Raw genomic sequence first — 19,960 nt, 5'->3', positions numbered from 1 at the left:
CTCTATTGCACTTGGCAGGAGATTTGAATCTGGAACTCAAAGCACCTCTTTGCAAAGCTATCAAAAGGGGTAGATCACTCAAAAATTAGGGCTGCTCCGATCACGATCGGCTGATCGTTATGCGCATCTCGTCAGTAAAGCCGGTTCTCTAATCAGCGGTAAATTCACAAATTCACATAGAGCAGCTGTTACTACACAGAGCCGTTGTTAACTAATCGGAGCAGCCCTATCAAAAATGAAAATACGATCATAGATCTACAGTCAGTTCATAACTGGATTATACTCTTTTTGAACACAAAAGGAGATGTTAGGCAAGATGTTAATGCAGCTTTGTTCTATAATACACAAGTTCATACTGACAAAAGATCAAAAAATGACAAAAAAAACATAAAATGATCATAAAAGTGATCCATGTGACTCATATGCCACATTCAAGTCCTCTGAAGCAATACAAAAGCTTCATGTTGTTATTCAATTATGCAATTTAGATATTCAAATTTGTATCATTATCACATATCACAACGTTCATATAGAATCCAAGTTAATAATGACTATAGAGTCTCTCAAGTTTAAAAAACTATAAGAAGCACATTCTTTTTCAATTGTTATTCAATTATGCAGTTTGAATGTGTACATTTATTCAAATTTGATGTCGAGATTGGATTCAAGACACAAGAACCAGTGAGATTTGAAATCAGTCAAACATGGTGTGAAACATCTCTAAATTGCAATATTTTAATATATTTACAATTTCAGACCTATATCAAATGAGACAATTATATGTGAAAAATAGAAGACTTGGGAAATGTTTCTACATTTTAGATACATTTTGATAATAGGTCACCAATGACTTTAAATTAAAAGAAAAGGGCATATAAATACTGCTATATTTCTGTTTTTGTATTTCTCGGAACAAAAGCACAGGTTTGAAATGACAATGAGTAAATGATGACAGAATTTTAATTTTGGGGTGAACTGTCCCTTTTATTGATGCCAACAGTGACCAGCGCTGACCTTGCCAGGTGGACTTGGGACAGAAGGACATTTACTAACTCATTTAGTCACATAATGAGCTCAAGGACCAAAATAGAGCAAAGCTTGATGGAATTTGGTTCTTGCCAAAGAAATCTGACCTAAAACATTCACTATGGTCCCACATCATCACTCTTTTAGAAATTAGGTTTAATTTTGCAAGCTTAATTACTTGAGTTTATTTAACAAAATCACTTTTTATCCTGTGCCATATTGTTCAGTAATGTCCAATAATTTATTTACTTCAAGTTTACTTGCTTTACAAATACTTTTCTGAGACATTTTTTATGGTCAAGCTTGCATTTACCCATCCATCAATCCACTTTAAACATCCCTATATGATACTGAAGCACAACCTGCAAATAATCACCTTAGAGGACTAGAGAGACATTAAGCCACGGGGAGGGGAGTCATGGGATATGTCCATCAGAGAGAGGCTTACTGAGCTAATTTAAAGTGATTCATATTTACACCAGTCTTAATACCGCTGAGAGGGGGATGCTAACACACTAAATCCAGCACCGTCAGATAGCATACTTCTCCTTTGCACTGCGCACACTTAACTTTCAGACAAAGTGGGTGGTCTTAAAGTCTAAAAATGCCATAGTTCTCATGAAATGCGGTGAAATTTTTTGGGATTCATTTGTTTCATCTTGATAGACCTAAAAGATACCAGCTTGGATCAACTGTGAGTAAAATGATGGACCTTGTGCCCTGATCAAAAGGCAGAAGTGTTAAGGAGTTTTGAAGTTTAAATAACAGTTTGCTGGAGTGGTGTCCAAGAGAATCGCAACAACTAATTGGTCGCTGTGACTGTAACTTTCCAAACAGGACTCCATTAGACCTCGATATTGAGTTACAGGCTTATTAAACCCAACCTTCACAGTCAAAATGCCAAACCACATCCTCAAATACCAATAAAGAACTTCTCGCAGAGATAGCTTTAGCATAAAACTATGGCAAAGTGACTGACATCATATTGATATAAAATCTTTCTCTACAAAAGCAAATAATTAATGGTACAATATCAGTACTGATGAAACGATTCCTCCACTTTAAGAGATTTGTTCAGAAATGTAGATTTGTTCACGAACTAAACAACACTGAGTATGAGTAGCCATATCATTGGTACGTTTATATAGAAGCCCATTTCCACAACATAAAAAAGCATGCTTTGGTAAATCTTGATGTGGACATGAAACATTGTAATTATGAGATAGAAAGCCTCGTTGCCTTGAATCTAATCTAATCGAAATTCTGAGATAAAAATCATAGTTATGGCATAAAAAGTCATAATTATGACTTTTTAAAGTAAAAGAAAGACTTTTTAATCTTAATTTCAACATGTCATAATTTGGACCTTTTATCTCATAATTTTGTCTTTTCATCATTTTTGCTTATCATTTTTCTCATTTTTTTTACTTTTTATGTCATAACTATGAAGCTCTATTTCATAACTACCACTTTCATCTCATAGTCATAATTCTTTATGTGGTAGAAATGGGTTTCCGTACTTAGATCTTGACCAGTGACGCTGGGGGAACAGTGTCTGCTCTAATAGTGTCTGCCTCTGGAACATATTGCACAATTACTGTTTTTATCTTTATTATCTGGTGCTATGGAATAAAAAAGGTGACCTTTTTAACAAAATGTGACAATACATCATGCTACATTGATTTGTGTGTATCTATCTAACAGGAGAGCGTGGACCTTGGGGAGATCATGTTCTCACTCTGCTATCTACCTACAGCAGGCAGATTAACACTCACTGTCATCAAGTGCAGGAACCTAAAGGCAATGGACATAACAGGATACTCAGGTAGCATTTCATCAGCTTTACTACCTTTGACCTTCATAATATAGACATGAGATTAGAAGTAATAAATAAAAAATAAATGACAAAAGAAAGTGTATTTATGTATTTCTTTATTTATTTTACATGGCAGATTTATGTCAAAGCAAATTTATTCATGTTTAAAATATATCACACATTAAAATGATAACATTATTATTATTTAATGAAGCATTCTTCCCAAAATGATATTAAGTTCTGTTAAATAAATATATATAAAAATATTCCCTTGTCAGGTTCAATGGTTTATATTTTTATTATGTTCATATTTTGATATGAAATATAAATCCTCAATGATTCAAACCCCTTGACACATCCTGAAATATAATAATTTATATTAGTTTTACCTCAGTCTTCCAATTGGTTTTATGGTTTCTGGAAACCTCTTTTTTTCTCATATATTGTCAATGCACATTCCAGCATGTTCTAATCATTTTTTCATGTTCCAAATTGGCTTCTGTTTAGTCTGTTCGGATAATCAGGAGCATCATGAATATGATGAATATGATGCAGTGAACAATTTTAAGCACCAATAACATGAATTACTCACACTTTCATGTTTTTTTCCTTATAATGACTGCGAGTGTGTCTCACACCACACATTTTCCCTTTTATCTGCTGAAGAGTAAACATTTTTCATTTTCAGTAAAATTGAATTCACATGAACTGGATAATATCTATTAAGAAGTGCCCCGAGCAAATTTGATGTCAGGACATCTGATTTGTTCTGCCCAAGCTGGAAGTAGTTTATGGCTTACTAGTTTACAAGCATAATAGATCAGACAATTGTGCAGTGATGGAGAGGGATGGAAATGAGTATGTATTTCTGATGTCAGAATCAGCACTCAAGTCATTCCACTAAAGCCCCAAATCTCAACGGCTTTCCATTCCCACTGAATATTAAAATGGCTCAATCATTCATTTGCAGTCTTGTCATCTGACAGTCTCGTCATCTTCAAGTTGTTGTTAGAGCTTTAATTAACTAGTGCATACAACAATACTAAAAAATAAAAGCTCAAACTGCAAATGTGAAATTAATAACAGCTGCACTATGAGCTGAAGAGATAACAATGTTCTTTCTGAGCAGATCCTTATGTGAAAGTATCCCTCATTTGTGACGGAAGACGTCTGAAAAAGAAGAAGACCACAACAAAGAAAAACACCCTGAATCCCACTTATAATGAGGCCATTATCTTTGACATCCCTCCCGAGAGCATGGACCAAGTCAGCTTGAACATCTCGGTCATGGACTATGACCTGTACGTAACACAAACAGCTATTTTTCTCATTTCTATATTGAAATTTAAAGGGACAGTTTAACCAAAAAAAGAAATAGAAAGAAAATTCTGTCATCATTTACTTATTTATTTATCATATACTGTAACTATATATTTTATGGCTTCAGAAGGCATGCATTCGACTTATAGGATTCTTTTAAGATGATTTGCAATCTGGAAACTTCAGTCCTCATTCTTTGTAATTGCATGGGATGGAAAACTTTTATTATTATTATTTATATTATAATAGATGTAATATTATTATTATATTATTGATATTATTTATTAATTTAACATATTTAACATATCGCAATTCGGTCATTTTGGAGGGAGCTGCTTTATTCAACATGGATTGGCTTTTATTCTATATATTTATTTCTCTTTTGTTTTCATCTTTCTAAAAATTTTATACACACCTAACCTAAAAATGCTTTAACAATGCTATTCTTCAGTTGTCATGCCTTAAGCTGAATTAAATTACAAATAGCCTGTGACCCTGGACCACAAAACCAGTCGTAAGGGTCAGTTTTTCAAAATTGAGATTAATATATCTGAAAGCTGAAGAAATAAGCTTTCCATTGATGTATGGTTTGTTAGGATAGGACAATATTTAATAATAGTACTATTTGTAAATCTGGAATCTGAGGGTGCAAAAAAAATCTAAATATTGAGAAATTCGTCTTTAAAATTGTCCAAATAAAGTTCTTAGCAATGAATATTACTAGTCAAAAATTAAGTTTTGATATATTTATTGTAGGAAATTTACAAAATATCTTAATGGAACATGATCTTTACTTAATATCATAGTGATTTTTGGCTTATACAATGTATTTTTGGCTAATGCTACAAATACAGGTGCATCTCAATAAATTAGAATGTCATGGAAAAGTTCATTTATTTCGTTAATTCAACTCAAATTGTGAAACTTGTGCATTAAATTTTTTTAATGGAAAGTATATATATATGTATATATAATCTGGGGGAGCAAATTGGCTAGAAATGGCCCTATGAGTGTGTTTCTTAGAGAAGAGCTGGGGAAGTTTAGCTTTACATCACATTACATCACCAATAGATACTCTGCAGTGAATGGGTGCCATCAGAAGGAGAGTCCAAACAACTGATTAAAAACATCACAATAATTACAAGTAATCCATCCATCCATTCCAGTCCAAATCCACACCATCAATTAATTTCATGTGAAGTGAAAAACTGTTTTAGAGAAACAAATCCATTATTAAACCGTTGCTTCTGGCCAAAATAGTGTTCATAAACCATAATAATGCATCCTCCTCTGAGAATTGTCATCTCTCATCAAAATGCACCAATATATTTGTTTAGAACTGACAACATTTGCACTATAGCAATATTATGGGTAAATGTCTTGATGGATTTATTACAAACATGTTTGTAGATTACTTGTATTACTGCTGATTATTGTGTTATCAGCTGTTTGATCTCTCATTCTGACGGCACCCATTCACTGCAAAGGATCTGCTGGTGAGCAAGTGATGTAATGCTTATGTAATGCTAAATTTCTCCGAAACAAACTCATTAAAATCTCGGATGACCTGAGGATGAGTAACCATTTTTTATTTTTTTTAGGTGAACTATTCCTTTACATTAAAGGGATATACCAATGTATAGATAATTCCGTAACAAATGATTCATTCTTTCAGGGTTGGGCACAATGAGATAATTGGTGTGTGCCGTTTGGGCAGTGGTGCTGAAGGCTTAGGTAGAGACCACTGGAATGAGATGCTCGCATACCCCCGTAAGCCAATTGCACACTGGCACCCCCTGCTGGAACCTAAGAAATCAGAAAAAGAGGTAAGTAACCTCACTCCAGCACATGTATATACAATTGTGAGGGGGAGATATAATAACCCTCTGAATTTGTGATTATATAGAACTAAAAACTAAGTTTTTAATATGCAAATTGCATTTCCAGAATTCATTTCTGACCAGTCACCTGTCTTTCTTTGTAAACATTCAAATCCCTCTAGTAACATCCTCACACTTGTACTGTGCTTTATGGATAAAACATGAGTAGAATATGTCAGTGTTGATTTTAATTCAAACACACAAATTCTGTCCCCTTTCTGGCCTGTGGTCAAGAATTAATCATGAGGGTAAAAAAAATGTATTTGGCCTTATGCAAATGGTACAGGTTACACATTTTGGTCTCTTTGTTTATTTTAATTATGTTTTAATTATTTCAGATGTTTATTAATATGCAGTTTGAATAATGACTTTTTTTTTTTAACAAACTTACATAATTAATTAAAAATAATTGAAAAAAAAAAAATGCTGTTTCAGTTGAGGTCCTGTCTGGGCGTCCATGAATTATGATTGGGCATGTGGCCACATGATGTTTTACCTGAATATTTAATATTCATATATTATACTATAATAGTATGCCTGAGCTAAACAAAGGTATATACAGACTGTAAATCATTGTTTTTGGCAAATAAAACAATGGTCTATAGTTGTGTTTTCAGTACAGGTTTTTGTTATCTGCACTGTTTGGAGTACTTAATTTCTTTCTAGCAGTGCTCACATTGTCAGTTTTTATACTGAATAAATTAGTGTCGGGGTTGCCAAGTCTGCAGTTTGGAATTGGATGGTATCGGGTACATTTAAACTGGTGTCATAGGTTAGAGGTTTGACATATCACATTAATTGTATTTGACTGCCATGCTTGTATTGAAATGAATGACTTATTTTTATATTCCAGCAGTGATAAAACTAGTGCTAGATGATGAGTATTATCTGAAACCAGCAACCTTAGCGCTACTTCATGAAAACCGACTGTGTTTATGGTTATTACTTTATAGTGATTTTCAATTTGCAATTGCATAAACTGCATAATTATGACTGTAAAATATGTATTTAAGGTATGGGAAGTGACACATTTTGAGTTTTGATATAGGTTCATTGGGCTAGTTTGGTCTATTTTTAATTGGCTAGTTTTGTTACATAGACCTGGCAACCCTGAATAGTAATTCTTTGTTAGCGGTCAACCGATCTATCGCCAAAGGCAGATTTATCGGCCGATATTTGGCATTTTTCAAATAATAAAAAATATATAGATTTTTCTGCTTGGTCGATGTGTTCGAGGCGGGACTTTTATGTTTGTTATTTTGTTCTCTGTCTAATACGGATAGAAGTCTGTCTAGTAATCAGATAGAATGGTTAAACAAATTAATTAATGTATACACAAAGAATTATAATGATAACTTTTATATTATTAGTAATAGAAAGGCAAACATTATAATATTTTCTCATTTGCTGTCAGCATTAAGCAAATACGCATTTATATAATTAAAACAAATCTTTGAATGACTAATGAACATTTAATTTCACAAACCTTGCAAACTTAGTTTAATCCAGCTGTGAGATCTTGTAAATTGTGCATTTTTATCCTGCATGATCCCGTGTTCTCTGTGTGATGGTCGGTCCGTGTGAATTGAATGCTTTAAACTCGTGATTTCAAATTATGCTGCACTTTCTGCATTTGCCCACTGTCATATTCATGTCATTTTCACTGTGTTCTGGTATGTAAAATGATTGTTACCCTGGCTTTATTTGAAAAATATGATTCCCAGAATACTGAGTGCTCTGTTGGTTACAGTGTCTACTTCCTTTTAATTCTATTTTTATTTAAAAAAAAAGAAATAGTGAAAAATACTTTGTCATCTAAAGCATAAGTATGATTATTTTACACATGTATTTTTTAATCCATTGTCAAATGATTTCAAATCTCTTAAATATGAAAAATTAAAAAATATATTATATCGGCTATCAGGCCCCCTGCTTTCAAAGATATCGGCATCAGCATCGGTTGACCACTATTCTTTGCTAATAAAAAAATAAATAAAATAAACTATATTCAACAAAAGCTAATTCTCTTCTTGCAAATGTATTACATAGTAAAATGCTAATTATTGCATAAAACGTGAAAAAAATCAGGTTTGAAATTAATTAGTTAAGTGGGTTAATTTGTACCCTTGTGTGCAATATAGATGATAAGAAGTAGAACATAGATGTTATTGGATTTGCTTGCTTTGCAAATATATGTATTATTTCAAAAAGTTATTAGTGTTTTGGTTTATTTATTTTAGAAAATTATTAGCTTAAAATAAATAGTATGTTCAATTTGTGATATAGCTTTAGATGCATACATTTCATGCAACCACAGATTGAAATCCACTCTTCTGAGCAATTTTTGCTATCTATAGGATGCAGCTCTTCTGCTATAACAATATACTGCTCTATAATGCTCTCATTGATGGGTTTTCATATGTCTTCTCTTACAGTGGAAAGCTAGAACGGCCAGTTTTGACAGTCAGGGGTCCTGTCCCTCCCCCAAACCTCCTGCCAGCCCTTGATCAGAGCCATATGTAAAGCTTGGCATCCTCCGTTTGTCACTCTGATGAAAACGAGAGCCCTGCTATTTCCATTTTCTGCTATGGGTTGTTTTAGATGGTTCCCAAACACTGATCTAAGATCCTGCTGTCTTTACCCTGATGTTCCTCATGTTCCAGTCCGTACAATCCTCTGTCAATTCTTGGGAGTGCTTTACAAACCTCTGTACCTAGAATATTCTACAAAGCCAGCGTTGTGTTCTTAGAATAGCTTGGTATCGTCAGCAGAGATGTTTCCTTCCAATATGAATTTTCCCCTAACATCTGAATTCCGATCCAATGTTCTGCAAGTGGTCTATATGCAAACAGAAGTTTCTGCACAATACTGCAAGGCTCTTTATAGATGGCTCTGCTCAAATCTTAAGACTTGGAAAGTAGGATCAGCTATTGGAAGTGCTAAAAATGAGGTCAGAAAGATAAAATATTGAGGGAAAGGACAATGTTTTATTTGAGTGAGAAAAGCGAAGAGAATGGATTTGTCATGTGCTGTATACTAAGAACAAACCATTTTCTCTGTCAAATCCTTATGTGAAACCTATGTGAAGGTACATGTTATAAGAAGAATATTGAAATATTTATCAGTTTATAGATGTTATATAAATGTTATGTGTAAAAAGAGTCTAAATTTATCAGAGCACAACAAATTTTCCTATCCATTAATTTCTTGCCAAAACAAAAGACGGTTTACATGTAAAGTTCCTGTTCACACACAAAAACACTTCACATGTAGCTTAATAAATTTATGTGATTACATTACCATTGATCGGCGAGTACAAAAGTGGGCATTTAAGGTAAATGTGCTGAAATATTCATGGAGATCTGATTTGATTTATGTGGGTTTTATTCACTTTATATAACAGCATTTAAAGAAGTACAGACAGCTTTCAATAGCCATGCAACTCCTCTTTGAATCCTCCTGCTGTTTCTAATGTTGACATCTCGTTCATCTTTTGGCATGTAATTTTATTGTGAGTTAAATTGGACTGTCAAAGTTTCACGTATTTTGACATATTGTCTGAGAAAATGTCTTGAGTAAACATTGTAGGCTCAAATGTATCAAATATATTCATATTCTGTACTGTATAAAAGAGCAGGGATAACTTTACAACTAATATTCATCTTCAGATTCATATTTTTATTTTCTTGTTTGATTTGACAAAAAAAATTATGTGTAGAAAACAGGGATATTTGAAATGATGTGAATTTATATCTGTATAACAACAATTTAATGTATAACTGTCAACTGATCAGTTTCTTTAAATAAAATTCAAAGTAATGCCATTTTACCCAATAATAATTGTTATAATATTTAATGCTCAACAAAACTAAACAGAGCAATCAAAATAATATTATTTCTCTTTGAATTTTGTATGTCATAAATGATTGAACAAAATTCAAAACTTTCATTGACCGCAATATTTTATTTGTTTATCCCTGTGGTTTCTATCTTTTTGTTTTACATGGTTATTCGTTCGTAACACAGTTTAACTTGGAATTTCAATTTAACAGAGAACCCCTGCTAAATTATGATTGCTGTAGCTAATATTTCTCCTGTCATTAAAAAATCTAAATAGTGCAGATTCTGGAAATGAATTACATAAATGCACTGATTCAGAACTTCCCTTAAAAGTCCTGGACATACAGTATGTCTCAAATAAGAAAAGACAGAGAAGTCAATGGATGTATAAATGCACAGGAGATGACCCTTGATAGGAAAACCTACTATGCAGGAAGTTCATTGTCACAGATGGTGGGCATAGCTCAAGATACCAGAACAATGACTTTACAATGATCTCCATTTAGTTTTGCTGAAATATCTTAAAGTATACATGGCACTTGGGCCCCTTTTTGCATAATGTCCTCCATCATCTCATAGGGTATCTGTTAAGCTTTAAATATTTCTATATAGTAAAATAGATTTAATATTTTAACAGAATCAAAAAAAAAAATCCAAGTTAACTTGTTAAAGAAATGGTTGTGACAAAATACAACTTTTTGGTCCTGTTTTTACAATAATCCCAATGTTGTAATACTCAGATAAAAGTGTTTCTGTAGGTGAATGTAAAGTTAATAAGGTTTAGATCTGATTCTTTACCTCACTAACTCTTGTGTGCTGGTGTTTTAACAACCTTTTTTTGCCCCCTTGTGAATCTGAAAAACTTTCTAATTTTGTATTGATCATTTGTACATGCAATATAACTTGTAATGTTTGAAAGAGTTCTTGTATTTCAAAAATGCCTAAATAAAATGTTGGTTCAGCCATTTCAAGGGTAGATGTGCTTCTTTTCAGTCTTGTGAACAGCAAAACACAAAAAGTGTGTTAGCATTGATTAGTCAGTTATTGACTATTTTAAAATGTGCAACAAAAGCAATCTGTGTATTCTTAAAGGTAAAGGATTAGTTCACCCCCCAAAAAATAAATACATTTTATCATAATTTTCTCACCCTCAAGATGTTCCAAAACCTGTACGACTTGATTTCATTTATTTATTAATTTTGCTGAATGTTGTTGAACATTTAATTACAATGGATGGGTGCAAGGACATAAAACTACCATAATAAAAGTGGTTGTATTGTATAGTATTATAAAAGAGATTATATTTCAAGTCTTCTGTCTTCTGAATACACACAATAATTTTATGTGAGAAACAGGCCTACATTTAAGTTATTTAAAATTAATTCTGTACTGACGAAAAAGAGCAGGATTCAAATTAAAGCATAAAATTACAGGTAAAACTAACATACACACATATTTTATTAATTTGTTTCCTTCAGATTCATTTTTTATTAAAAGTCATATTATAGCTTGTGTGAGAGAAAGACCGAAATTAAAGTTGTTTATAATAAGCAGACAATCTTTTCCTTCAGTGAGCAGTCAACTGCTGCAACTGAATCACTGAATCCGTGATTTGAACTTGAGACCAGGTTTAATCATGAACAAATCATTCAGACTGGTTTTGTGAACTGGATCAACCAATTCATTTAAAAGTTCTGACTCAAGAAAAACATTAGTGGTGGTTTTGTGTTCCTTTTGAAACACAAAAAAGAATCCATACAAACTTGACAACATGAAGGTGAGTAAATAATGGCAGGATTTTCATTTTCAGTAACTATTCCTTTAGGAAAATCACAAACGTTTTGTACCCAGGAGCATACAAGGCCTTTAAATGCTAAAAAAGAGACACTATTCCTCAGGTGGTGGCATAATCGCCCATAACTTCTTCTTCAGCACTAGTTTATACAGAATCTGGTACCCATCATCCCAGGCATAGAGCTGCCGCTCCTCAGGATTGTATTTAAGGCTGGAATGGGCCCCGTAGCGCCTGGGGAAATAAATCAAAGGAGCCTCTCCGCTGCTTACCATGTCATTCACATCAAACACACACTGCACACGCGAACGGCTCGATGGCTTGGTGTTGTAAACCACATAGACTGTGCCACAAACAATAAAAGCAGCTTCAGCATTGTTTCTTGGACATGCTGTGTCCCACATCTGCTCTATATCCAGTGAATCTATATCCATCTTTGCAAGATTAATAGTGTCTCCAGCCGGATACAGTGCCCATAGCCCATCCTCATCTGCCACCAGGTCCACCAGTGTCTCTGGATTGAGCTGGTACACCGGGCTGTGATCGTCCATGGGAAGGACCGCGCTGTCTGCAACCAAACCATTCTTGAGGTCATACTTGATAACTTGGAGTTCTGAACTTTCACTGACGTAATAGAGAAAGCCATCGTAGACTGCATGACCGGTCCCGTTCCAAGCGGTGGGCACAGTGATCTGCTTGCCTTTAGATACGCCTGATGATGCTGAGAGCTCTCGCACGGAGTTGAACTCGTACAGCGTGTTATCGGACGTGCCGTTGAAGACATAGACTTTTGCTGACCTGGCATCTTTGGTCCAGACACCTTTTGGGCTTCCCAATCTCTTAAGGATCTTCATTGCTTTTAGACTGGATACAATGTTCACGCACACTGATGATGAAAAAAAAAAGATTAATGTCAACAGGAAGCGTCCTATGATTAATATGGCAAACTTTGAAAGCATTTATACAGACTTCTTAGTTTGCACAAACACTGAAGACAGTTTTATGAAAAATGAAACCAAGTTTGTGAGTTTAAACCCTTTTTCTACTTTATTAAAGAAATAAACACAGAAAAATGACATTGTAAGCCTCCAGCAGTGAAAGATCCACCCTTAAATGTCACGTCTGCTGTTATAAATGTGTAGGCCAGGGAGGATTGTGTGCGGCTTAACAAGGTAAATGTTAATAATCTTCTTCATTATAATACACAGACCATTTGGGAACTATTTTTAAAACACATCATTTCAAAGAAATACAATTTATTGAAACGTTTTGGGCTCCAACAGATTCCTCTGTCATGATTTGTCACATTTTGCAGCTAAAATTCTATTTAATTTAATCATTAAATTAAATTGAGTCTTGCTGTTCAAAATATTTTTTAAATAATAAAGCTTATAACAATAATCCAATCAAGGATATGTTAATTTGTTTTTCTTTTTTATTAATTCTTAATTTTATTAATTCTTTTTTTTTGGTACAAAAAGGTATTGATAAGATATACACTACTGTTAAAATGTTTGGAGTCAGTAATACTACAGTATCTATATATTTAATTTAAATGAATATACTACATTTGTGCAGCAAAAATACAAATAAATCCTGTTTTTATACTTTTCATCCAACAATCCGGGGAAAAAAGTATCATGGGTTACACCAAAAATTTGAGTAACTGTTTTCAACATAGATGATATAAAAAAATGTATTGAGCACCTAATCAGCATATTAAAATGAATTCTGAAGGATTGTGTAACACTGGAGTTATGCTGCTGCTGTAAATATAGCTTTGCCATTACAGGAATAAATAACTGTATATTGTATTATTATTTTTAAGAATTTATCATTTATATTACAGTTCTATACAATCTTACAGTTTTATTGTATTTATGATCAAACACAGGCAGCCTTGGTAAGCAACATTTTTTATTTTTTTGTTCAAAAACATTAAAAGATCTTACAACTTTTGAACGTTATTGTATGGCATCCTTTGTTATCAAAGAAATAAAGAAATAAATTCAATGGATTGGAATATTGCATTCAACTTTCAGTTTTAAACTGGATTCAGCCTTGGGGGGAAAAATAGTGATTAGTTTTTGACTAACGTTGGATAAATACAGTGTTTTCCTGTATGACATTTACTGGACTCTCCGTGGTGTTAGCAACTCAGTACTTCAGTGGAGACAGATGAAGATCCAAATAAACACATCTTCTGTACATTCCAACGTACTGGATAACAAAATAGGCCACAACTCAGTTGCGTAACATCTAAACCACAAAAGCCAAATGGCTAATCCAGTGAACTGATTGGCTTGATTCTTTGTTCCTTGTTTCCTAATTAACAGAACACACCACATGTTTCCTCTAAATCAATAAATCCCCAGTATAAGCCAAGCATTAGCAGAAAGCAGGGTTTCAACCATCAAAGCAAAGACTCTTCGGGTGAGAATAGTCCCAGTTTGGGAGAGGTTAACTGGGATGCTAGTCCTCAAAAACAAAGAAACGTCCTAAATCAAAGCACATGCTCTTTGTTCACACTCTCTGTCTTGCATTGCAGCTATTTCTTCTCCCAGTCTGATTTTCCAGTGTTTAAATTTTCCAGAGAAAACTACAAACCTTTCTCCCAAACTGGTCTAATGTGTTAAAGCTAAATTTGCCTACTCTCCCTCAACTAAGTCTATGTCAAGGCTAAAGCTAAAAGTATATGATCAAAAGTTGAGCTTCAGCTGTCAAAACTCAATTCCCCCAACTCACCAGACAACTCAAAGAACTCTTCCTTCTTCCCCTCTTTGACAACCACGTCTTGTTCCACCATTTTGTCTGCTGCTTTCACACAAGGTTTAGGGGGATTCTTGGTTTCAATGTAGTCCATCTCACGCTCCACGCGGTCTACCCTTGCTCCTGTGCCCTCCATGTCTGAACGCAATTTATCATGCTCCTTGCCCAACTTTCCCAACAGATCTGCAGCCTGCTGCCTGAATTCCTTTAGGTCAGAGCTGTAGCGGTTGTTCTGTTCTTGCCACAGGGCAATGCGCTCCTGGAAAAATGACAAAAAGATTAGATTAGACTAGAGATGAGTCTCGCAATTGTTTAAGATGATCACAGAGTGCAGCAAATTCTTTCCAATTATGAGTTTTCTGTGCATTATTAAAGTGCTGTTGGTAATAAAGGTGAAAAAATTTTGGACATGATGTGTTGGGCCCTTTTGCCAAGTCAGGAAAACTGTAGAGTAAAAAGCTCATTTGATATTTAAAACGTTTACTGCAATCATCATTTAAAGCCAGGAGAAAGAGATCCTTAGTAATGTATTGTATTTTAAAGTATTGTATTTTCAAGTATTTTCAAAAGGACTTGAGGAAACTCATTAAAGAACAATACAAAAATATCATATTCCACACATCATTTATAATAACAAAGAATCTTTCATTTGCAAAATAGTTACACTTTCAATGACTTAATTCTGTATAATATTTTAATAATAAATTTTAATAATAGGATACAATGGATCTGAAACGAAAGATCATGGTTTTATGAATATCAATGAAATTATCACTTATATTGTAAAATACAAATAAATAGTGAACAATTATTAAAATGTAGGACTGTTTTTATTTAGTCACATAATCCATCAGAAATCATTCTAATATGCTGATTTGGTGATCAAGAAACATTTCTACTGTTACCAGTGTTGAAAACAATTGCACTGCTTAATGATTTTGTGGAAACCATGATACTTTTCGAGGATTTTTAACGAATAAAGTTTGAAAGAACAGAATTTATTTGACATTTATGATTATTTTTTATTACATTATAAATGTCTTTAATTAATTTAATGCATCCTTGCTGAATTAAGTATATAATTCCAGCAGCTGTCAAATAGGTTAAATGATGTGAGGTACAAAACACTCTTGTTGCAGGGGCTATAAACAAATATATTCTCATACATTCCACAGAAATATATTACTGTATTAAAAGGATGTGAATATGGTGCCTATTGCCATTAAATATGTAAAGCATATCACTGTGGCCACCCCAAGGCTCTTTTGCTCCATGCTAGCTGCTCTAGCTGAATTTAATATTACATGATTTCTAATCCAAACAAACTTTGTTTTGCATAAACTTTGCATTAATATTATTTTTTTTTAAGTCATCATGTACTTTAGGGCCAGAAAAACAAACAAACAAACAAACAAAAACACTTTTTCCTTACTAGGAGCTTTTAATCCTGTTGTACTCAACCTTATTAATAACCTTGTTAAAAACAGAAATAGTTTTTTAACCGTTGAATGGACTCCTGCTAATTCAGGTAATCAAGACAGGCCTGTCTGCTTATAAATTGACTGAATAAATTCATTATTATAATGAAGTGTCTACTTAATCGTGACTAATTATTTTGGTTAATGAAACAGTGTTAGAATCTTTCAGCTCAGCTTCACTGTGAACAAAACTGCTGAGCTAAACTATTTTGTCAATCGGGGGGTGTTTCTCTGTTCTGGGACACAACTTTCCTCGAGACAGTTTAAAAAAAAAAAAAAAAAGACTGGTAAATCTTAAATAGATGAGTGACAACACTGGCTTGAATAAACACTTTTTAATCTCCACTTTTTCATGGTTCTTTGATCTGCGAAGTCACTGCTGTGTTGGGATGAAATGTCTGAGGGACTACTGTATCGCTGGAACAGATTTAGCATTTTCAAGAGTCTTTGAGTGGAATAGACATAGTGAATACTCTTAATTTTCCTAATAACACTGTTTTACCTCAGAGTTTTGATGTATGTATGGAAAAGTGGATGTCTCTTTAAAATGGCTCAAAACTAGCAGAACTGCAAAAACTGAAAAAGCCAGAAGCCAGACAAGCCAAATTTCTCTTACCTCCATAGCAAGCATCCTGTTTTCCAAGTAGTTCATCAGACCCTGATAGTGGTACTGGCCTCTTGAACGAGTCACAGCGGTCAAGAGAATGAAGAATATCGTGGTTTTCATGGTGGTTTTGGATAAGGGCCACTTTCAGGTACTCTACAGAACAAAAGAACACTCCAGACTCTGTGAGGCTGATGTGCTGCAGCTGCTTATGGGCTGTCCTTGTCCTCTAGGGAGCATGTGAGTGCTCACAAGGAGAAGGACCTGAAACACGGACTTCCAGAGTTTCAAATTCGCTGGCTCTCTCACTTGACTGGAATGTTTTTACTGACACTGAGGGAGGAGCCATGTATCTCTGGCCTCTCTCTGTCCTCAAAAAGAACCATGTAGTGTGCTTGAAAGATGAATCAGTGAAAAACAGTAAAAAAAAAAAATAGTACCTACTAATTATATAATGTAAAATTTCCAATTTTTGCAGTTTTATATTAAATGTACACTCTTAAAAATTAATGTTACATAATAATGCAATAGAAGAACCATTTTGGGTTATTTTTTCCACTACAAAAAACATTTTGTGCAATGGAAATGTTCCATGGATGTTAAAGGTTAAAGGTTCAGAGTCTATAGATTGTTGGCTAGATATGCACAAAATTATATCTTACTGGCAACTTTATTTACCATTTACCATTTAGCAAATTTTACCATTTACCATTTAGCAAATTTGTATAATAGTGGTTAAAATAGTTAAATATGACAAAACCAATTTGTTATGAGTTATGCAACAACCCTACATCTAAATTTAGTAAAACTAAAAATAGTAAAACTTGATCAGAAATATATCTTACATGGATGAGGAAATCCCATCATCCTATGCAACTGAAAGGGCGCATGGTCCATTTAAAGTGAAATGCAACTGAAGATTCCTTGAATGCCAAACTGAATTATGCAGAGAGAAAATCATTCACGTATTACAGTATTTGATTATTATGATTAAATCTCTCTTTAGAACCAACAAACTAAATATTCCTCCATTCTCAAAGGAAAAGCTCTGAGAACTGAAACTGTTGTTAAGAAAGAATGTGTGGTTTGACTGGGTCAGCACTTTGAATTTTTGTAATGCTTTGTGTGTTAAATTTTTTCCTATATCATTCTCAGAGGTTTATTAACCTTTTTTCTCTGTGCCTGTTGATTTGCTCTCCAGGTTAAGAAAGACTGAAGAGACTGTATTTTTGTTTAGACTGACAGATGAGTTCAAATAAAAATTCAAGCAGCCTGAGCTCAATACTAAATTTCAGAATGAAAAACTCTATATTATATGTCACTGAAGAAATCTAACATAAAGTGCAAGAACCTGAATAAAGAGGATATAGGCAACAGAGAAACAAGTATGCAGTGATCAGAATTATTTTTATTATAATTTTTAATTCAACCTACTGCTCTAAGATTTTGTAAATGTTTTTTTTTATGTAATTTGATATAAGTTAAATATATGACCATATACCACATAGCATGTATGCAATATGGCTACAAAGATTCACTTAAATGCTGTGATTTAACCATTTTCTCTCTTTTTTTCCTGACACATTCAGTTGCTTATTGACTGGGGCCATGAACCCAGTTGAGCTGTCTGACTGGTTTTATGCCACTGACCCTATTTGCAGTATGTAGTGTGATGTAGTGTTTGTACGCTAAATATAAGTCAGTATTAGCTAAAAGAAACACACAAAACAAATTTTTTTCTACAAAGGTTCTTTCCTTCTTATCATTTATGTGCACTAGATGGCAGTATAAGCAAGCTGCAAAAATGAGTTCAAAGATTGTCTGTCTTTGCAATCAGTGGCTCCCATTCCATTCAATTATATCTGAATTTCTTAGTATTTGGTTCGTCTCTGTTTTGTTTTAATGCAGCATTCGAACTCCACAAGTTTGTGTAAAAACGAATTATCATGTTCTCAGTCAGTAACATCTGTGAAAAGAGTCACATGACCAGTGTCACAAATGTACTTATTTGATTAGTGCAGAACTTAAAAATGTTTTATCATTTCAGATCATAACACATTTTTTGTTTTGATTTTCAATAACCTTTTGACCCAACTAAATGTCAACTGTAAATATACAAAAACATAGTTGTACTCTTGTGTTACTGATAGGGTCATTATGATAGAAGACAGTCTGACTGAGATTGCGGTGCCTGCAGAGCAGCAATTCTCTCGTAGAACACTTCTAGCTTCTAAAACACAGCCTAAATACATATGAAAAGAAAGATTTTTATTGGGTCGAAATAATGATTGAGTAGGTCAGAAAGCATGACCACCTAGTGCCAGATCATATAAAAGAACTGACTGTGCAAAAGCACCATAAATCCCTCTGCCTCTTGTAAATAGCTTTAATACACCCGAGGCGCCAAATCACTTGACCTGTTTTAGCCTCAACGTTTGGGAACTTTCTGCTTGACTGAATGTTCCGGACCCACCCCCCTCTCCACCCATTCTCTTGCTGTCAGTCCAGGTAATAGTCAAGGCATAATTAGCAGCACGCTCTTGACACTTATTTTGTCTGACTCTAACCATGGGCCCACTTGGTGGACTTTATCAGGTTTTGGGTCTTAAAAGCCTGGATTTTCCTTATGTGATTCATTGAGTGGTCATTGGGGATGGATCTTCAGCGGCACTAAGACGGCTGTTATTTTATTATAACTGGCTATATTGGTGTGATTCATGGTTGGGAAGAGATTATATGTGCTTTTAGTTAGGCCTGGTTCTGGGGGAAATAAAAAGTTTCTGACTGATCACGCGATCTTCATTTGAACTAATTTTTTAGATTTGTTTGATCTTAAATTGCGTGTTTCCTCTTATGAGGAACAAATGACTCTTGTGAGCTGGTTATTTTTACTGAAGAAAGCATACAGCGCAACCATCCGTTCTCCAAACTATGCAGGACATTGCAGGCAGTTGTCCGAGTCAAATGACTCTATTCAATCAAATGACTCTTATGAGTCAGTTCTTTTTAGTGAATCAAAAACATACATCGCGACCTAAGTATTCCGATTCATATCAAATGACTCTAATGAGTTGTTTTTTTGGTGAATCAAAAACACACAGTGCTGTTTCAAATTAGCCTTTTCTTACATTGCACGGTATATATATATTTTTTTACGATATGCTATCTAAGCAATAAAATTTATCCAAAAGAATTAAAATAAAACCAAACTGGAATCACTTTGGGAGTTTATTAATCAAAATCAAACAGAATTGTGTAATATGTAACGATTCCCAGCCCTACAGAGGTGGAAAACAAATTATTGTTTGTCAAAGAAACATAAAAGTCTTATAAAAAGTACCCTTATTAGAAGGTGTAGGTATTTAAAGAAGCATCTTCATGAATAATGGCGCCCCCATATAGGTCATAACGTAGGAACATTTATATAAACCAAAC

The 19,960-nt window shown here is 33.8% G+C and overlaps 2 protein-coding genes across 2 annotated transcripts in view; one reads left to right on the top strand and one right to left on the bottom strand.

The window, feature by feature from the left end:
- LOC132129038 (synaptotagmin-6-like) overlaps positions 1-10,847 on the top strand; it is a 49,224-nt gene extending 38,377 nt beyond the window's left edge. Inside the window, exons 4-7 of the mRNA XM_059540452.1 lie at positions 2,731-2,851; positions 3,972-4,143; positions 5,838-5,988; positions 8,478-10,847. Of these exons, the coding sequence (XP_059396435.1) occupies positions 2,731-2,851; positions 3,972-4,143; positions 5,838-5,988; positions 8,478-8,549 (516 nt within the window). The 3' untranslated portion in view covers positions 8,550-10,847. The remainder of the gene's footprint in view (positions 1-2,730; positions 2,852-3,971; positions 4,144-5,837; positions 5,989-8,477) is intronic.
- A 560-nt stretch (positions 10,848-11,407) lies between these two features.
- LOC132129039 (olfactomedin-like protein 3B) lies at positions 11,408-16,818 on the bottom strand. The gene is made up of 3 exons (XM_059540453.1): positions 16,538-16,818; positions 14,420-14,702; positions 11,408-12,560 (listed from the first exon to the last, which is right to left on the bottom strand). Exons 1-3 carry the CDS (start codon positions 16,646-16,648, stop codon positions 11,770-11,772), a joined length of 1,185 nt encoding a protein of 394 aa, XP_059396436.1. The 5' UTR covers positions 16,649-16,818; the 3' UTR covers positions 11,408-11,769.
- Positions 16,819-19,960: the final 3,142 nt, after the last annotated feature.

Source organism: Carassius carassius, chromosome 46, assembly GCF_963082965.1.
Source record: "Carassius carassius chromosome 46, fCarCar2.1, whole genome shotgun sequence".
In the NCBI taxonomy this organism is placed as follows: Eukaryota; Metazoa; Chordata; class Actinopteri; order Cypriniformes; family Cyprinidae; genus Carassius; species Carassius carassius.
This window is presented reverse-complemented; position numbering and strand designations above follow the sequence as displayed.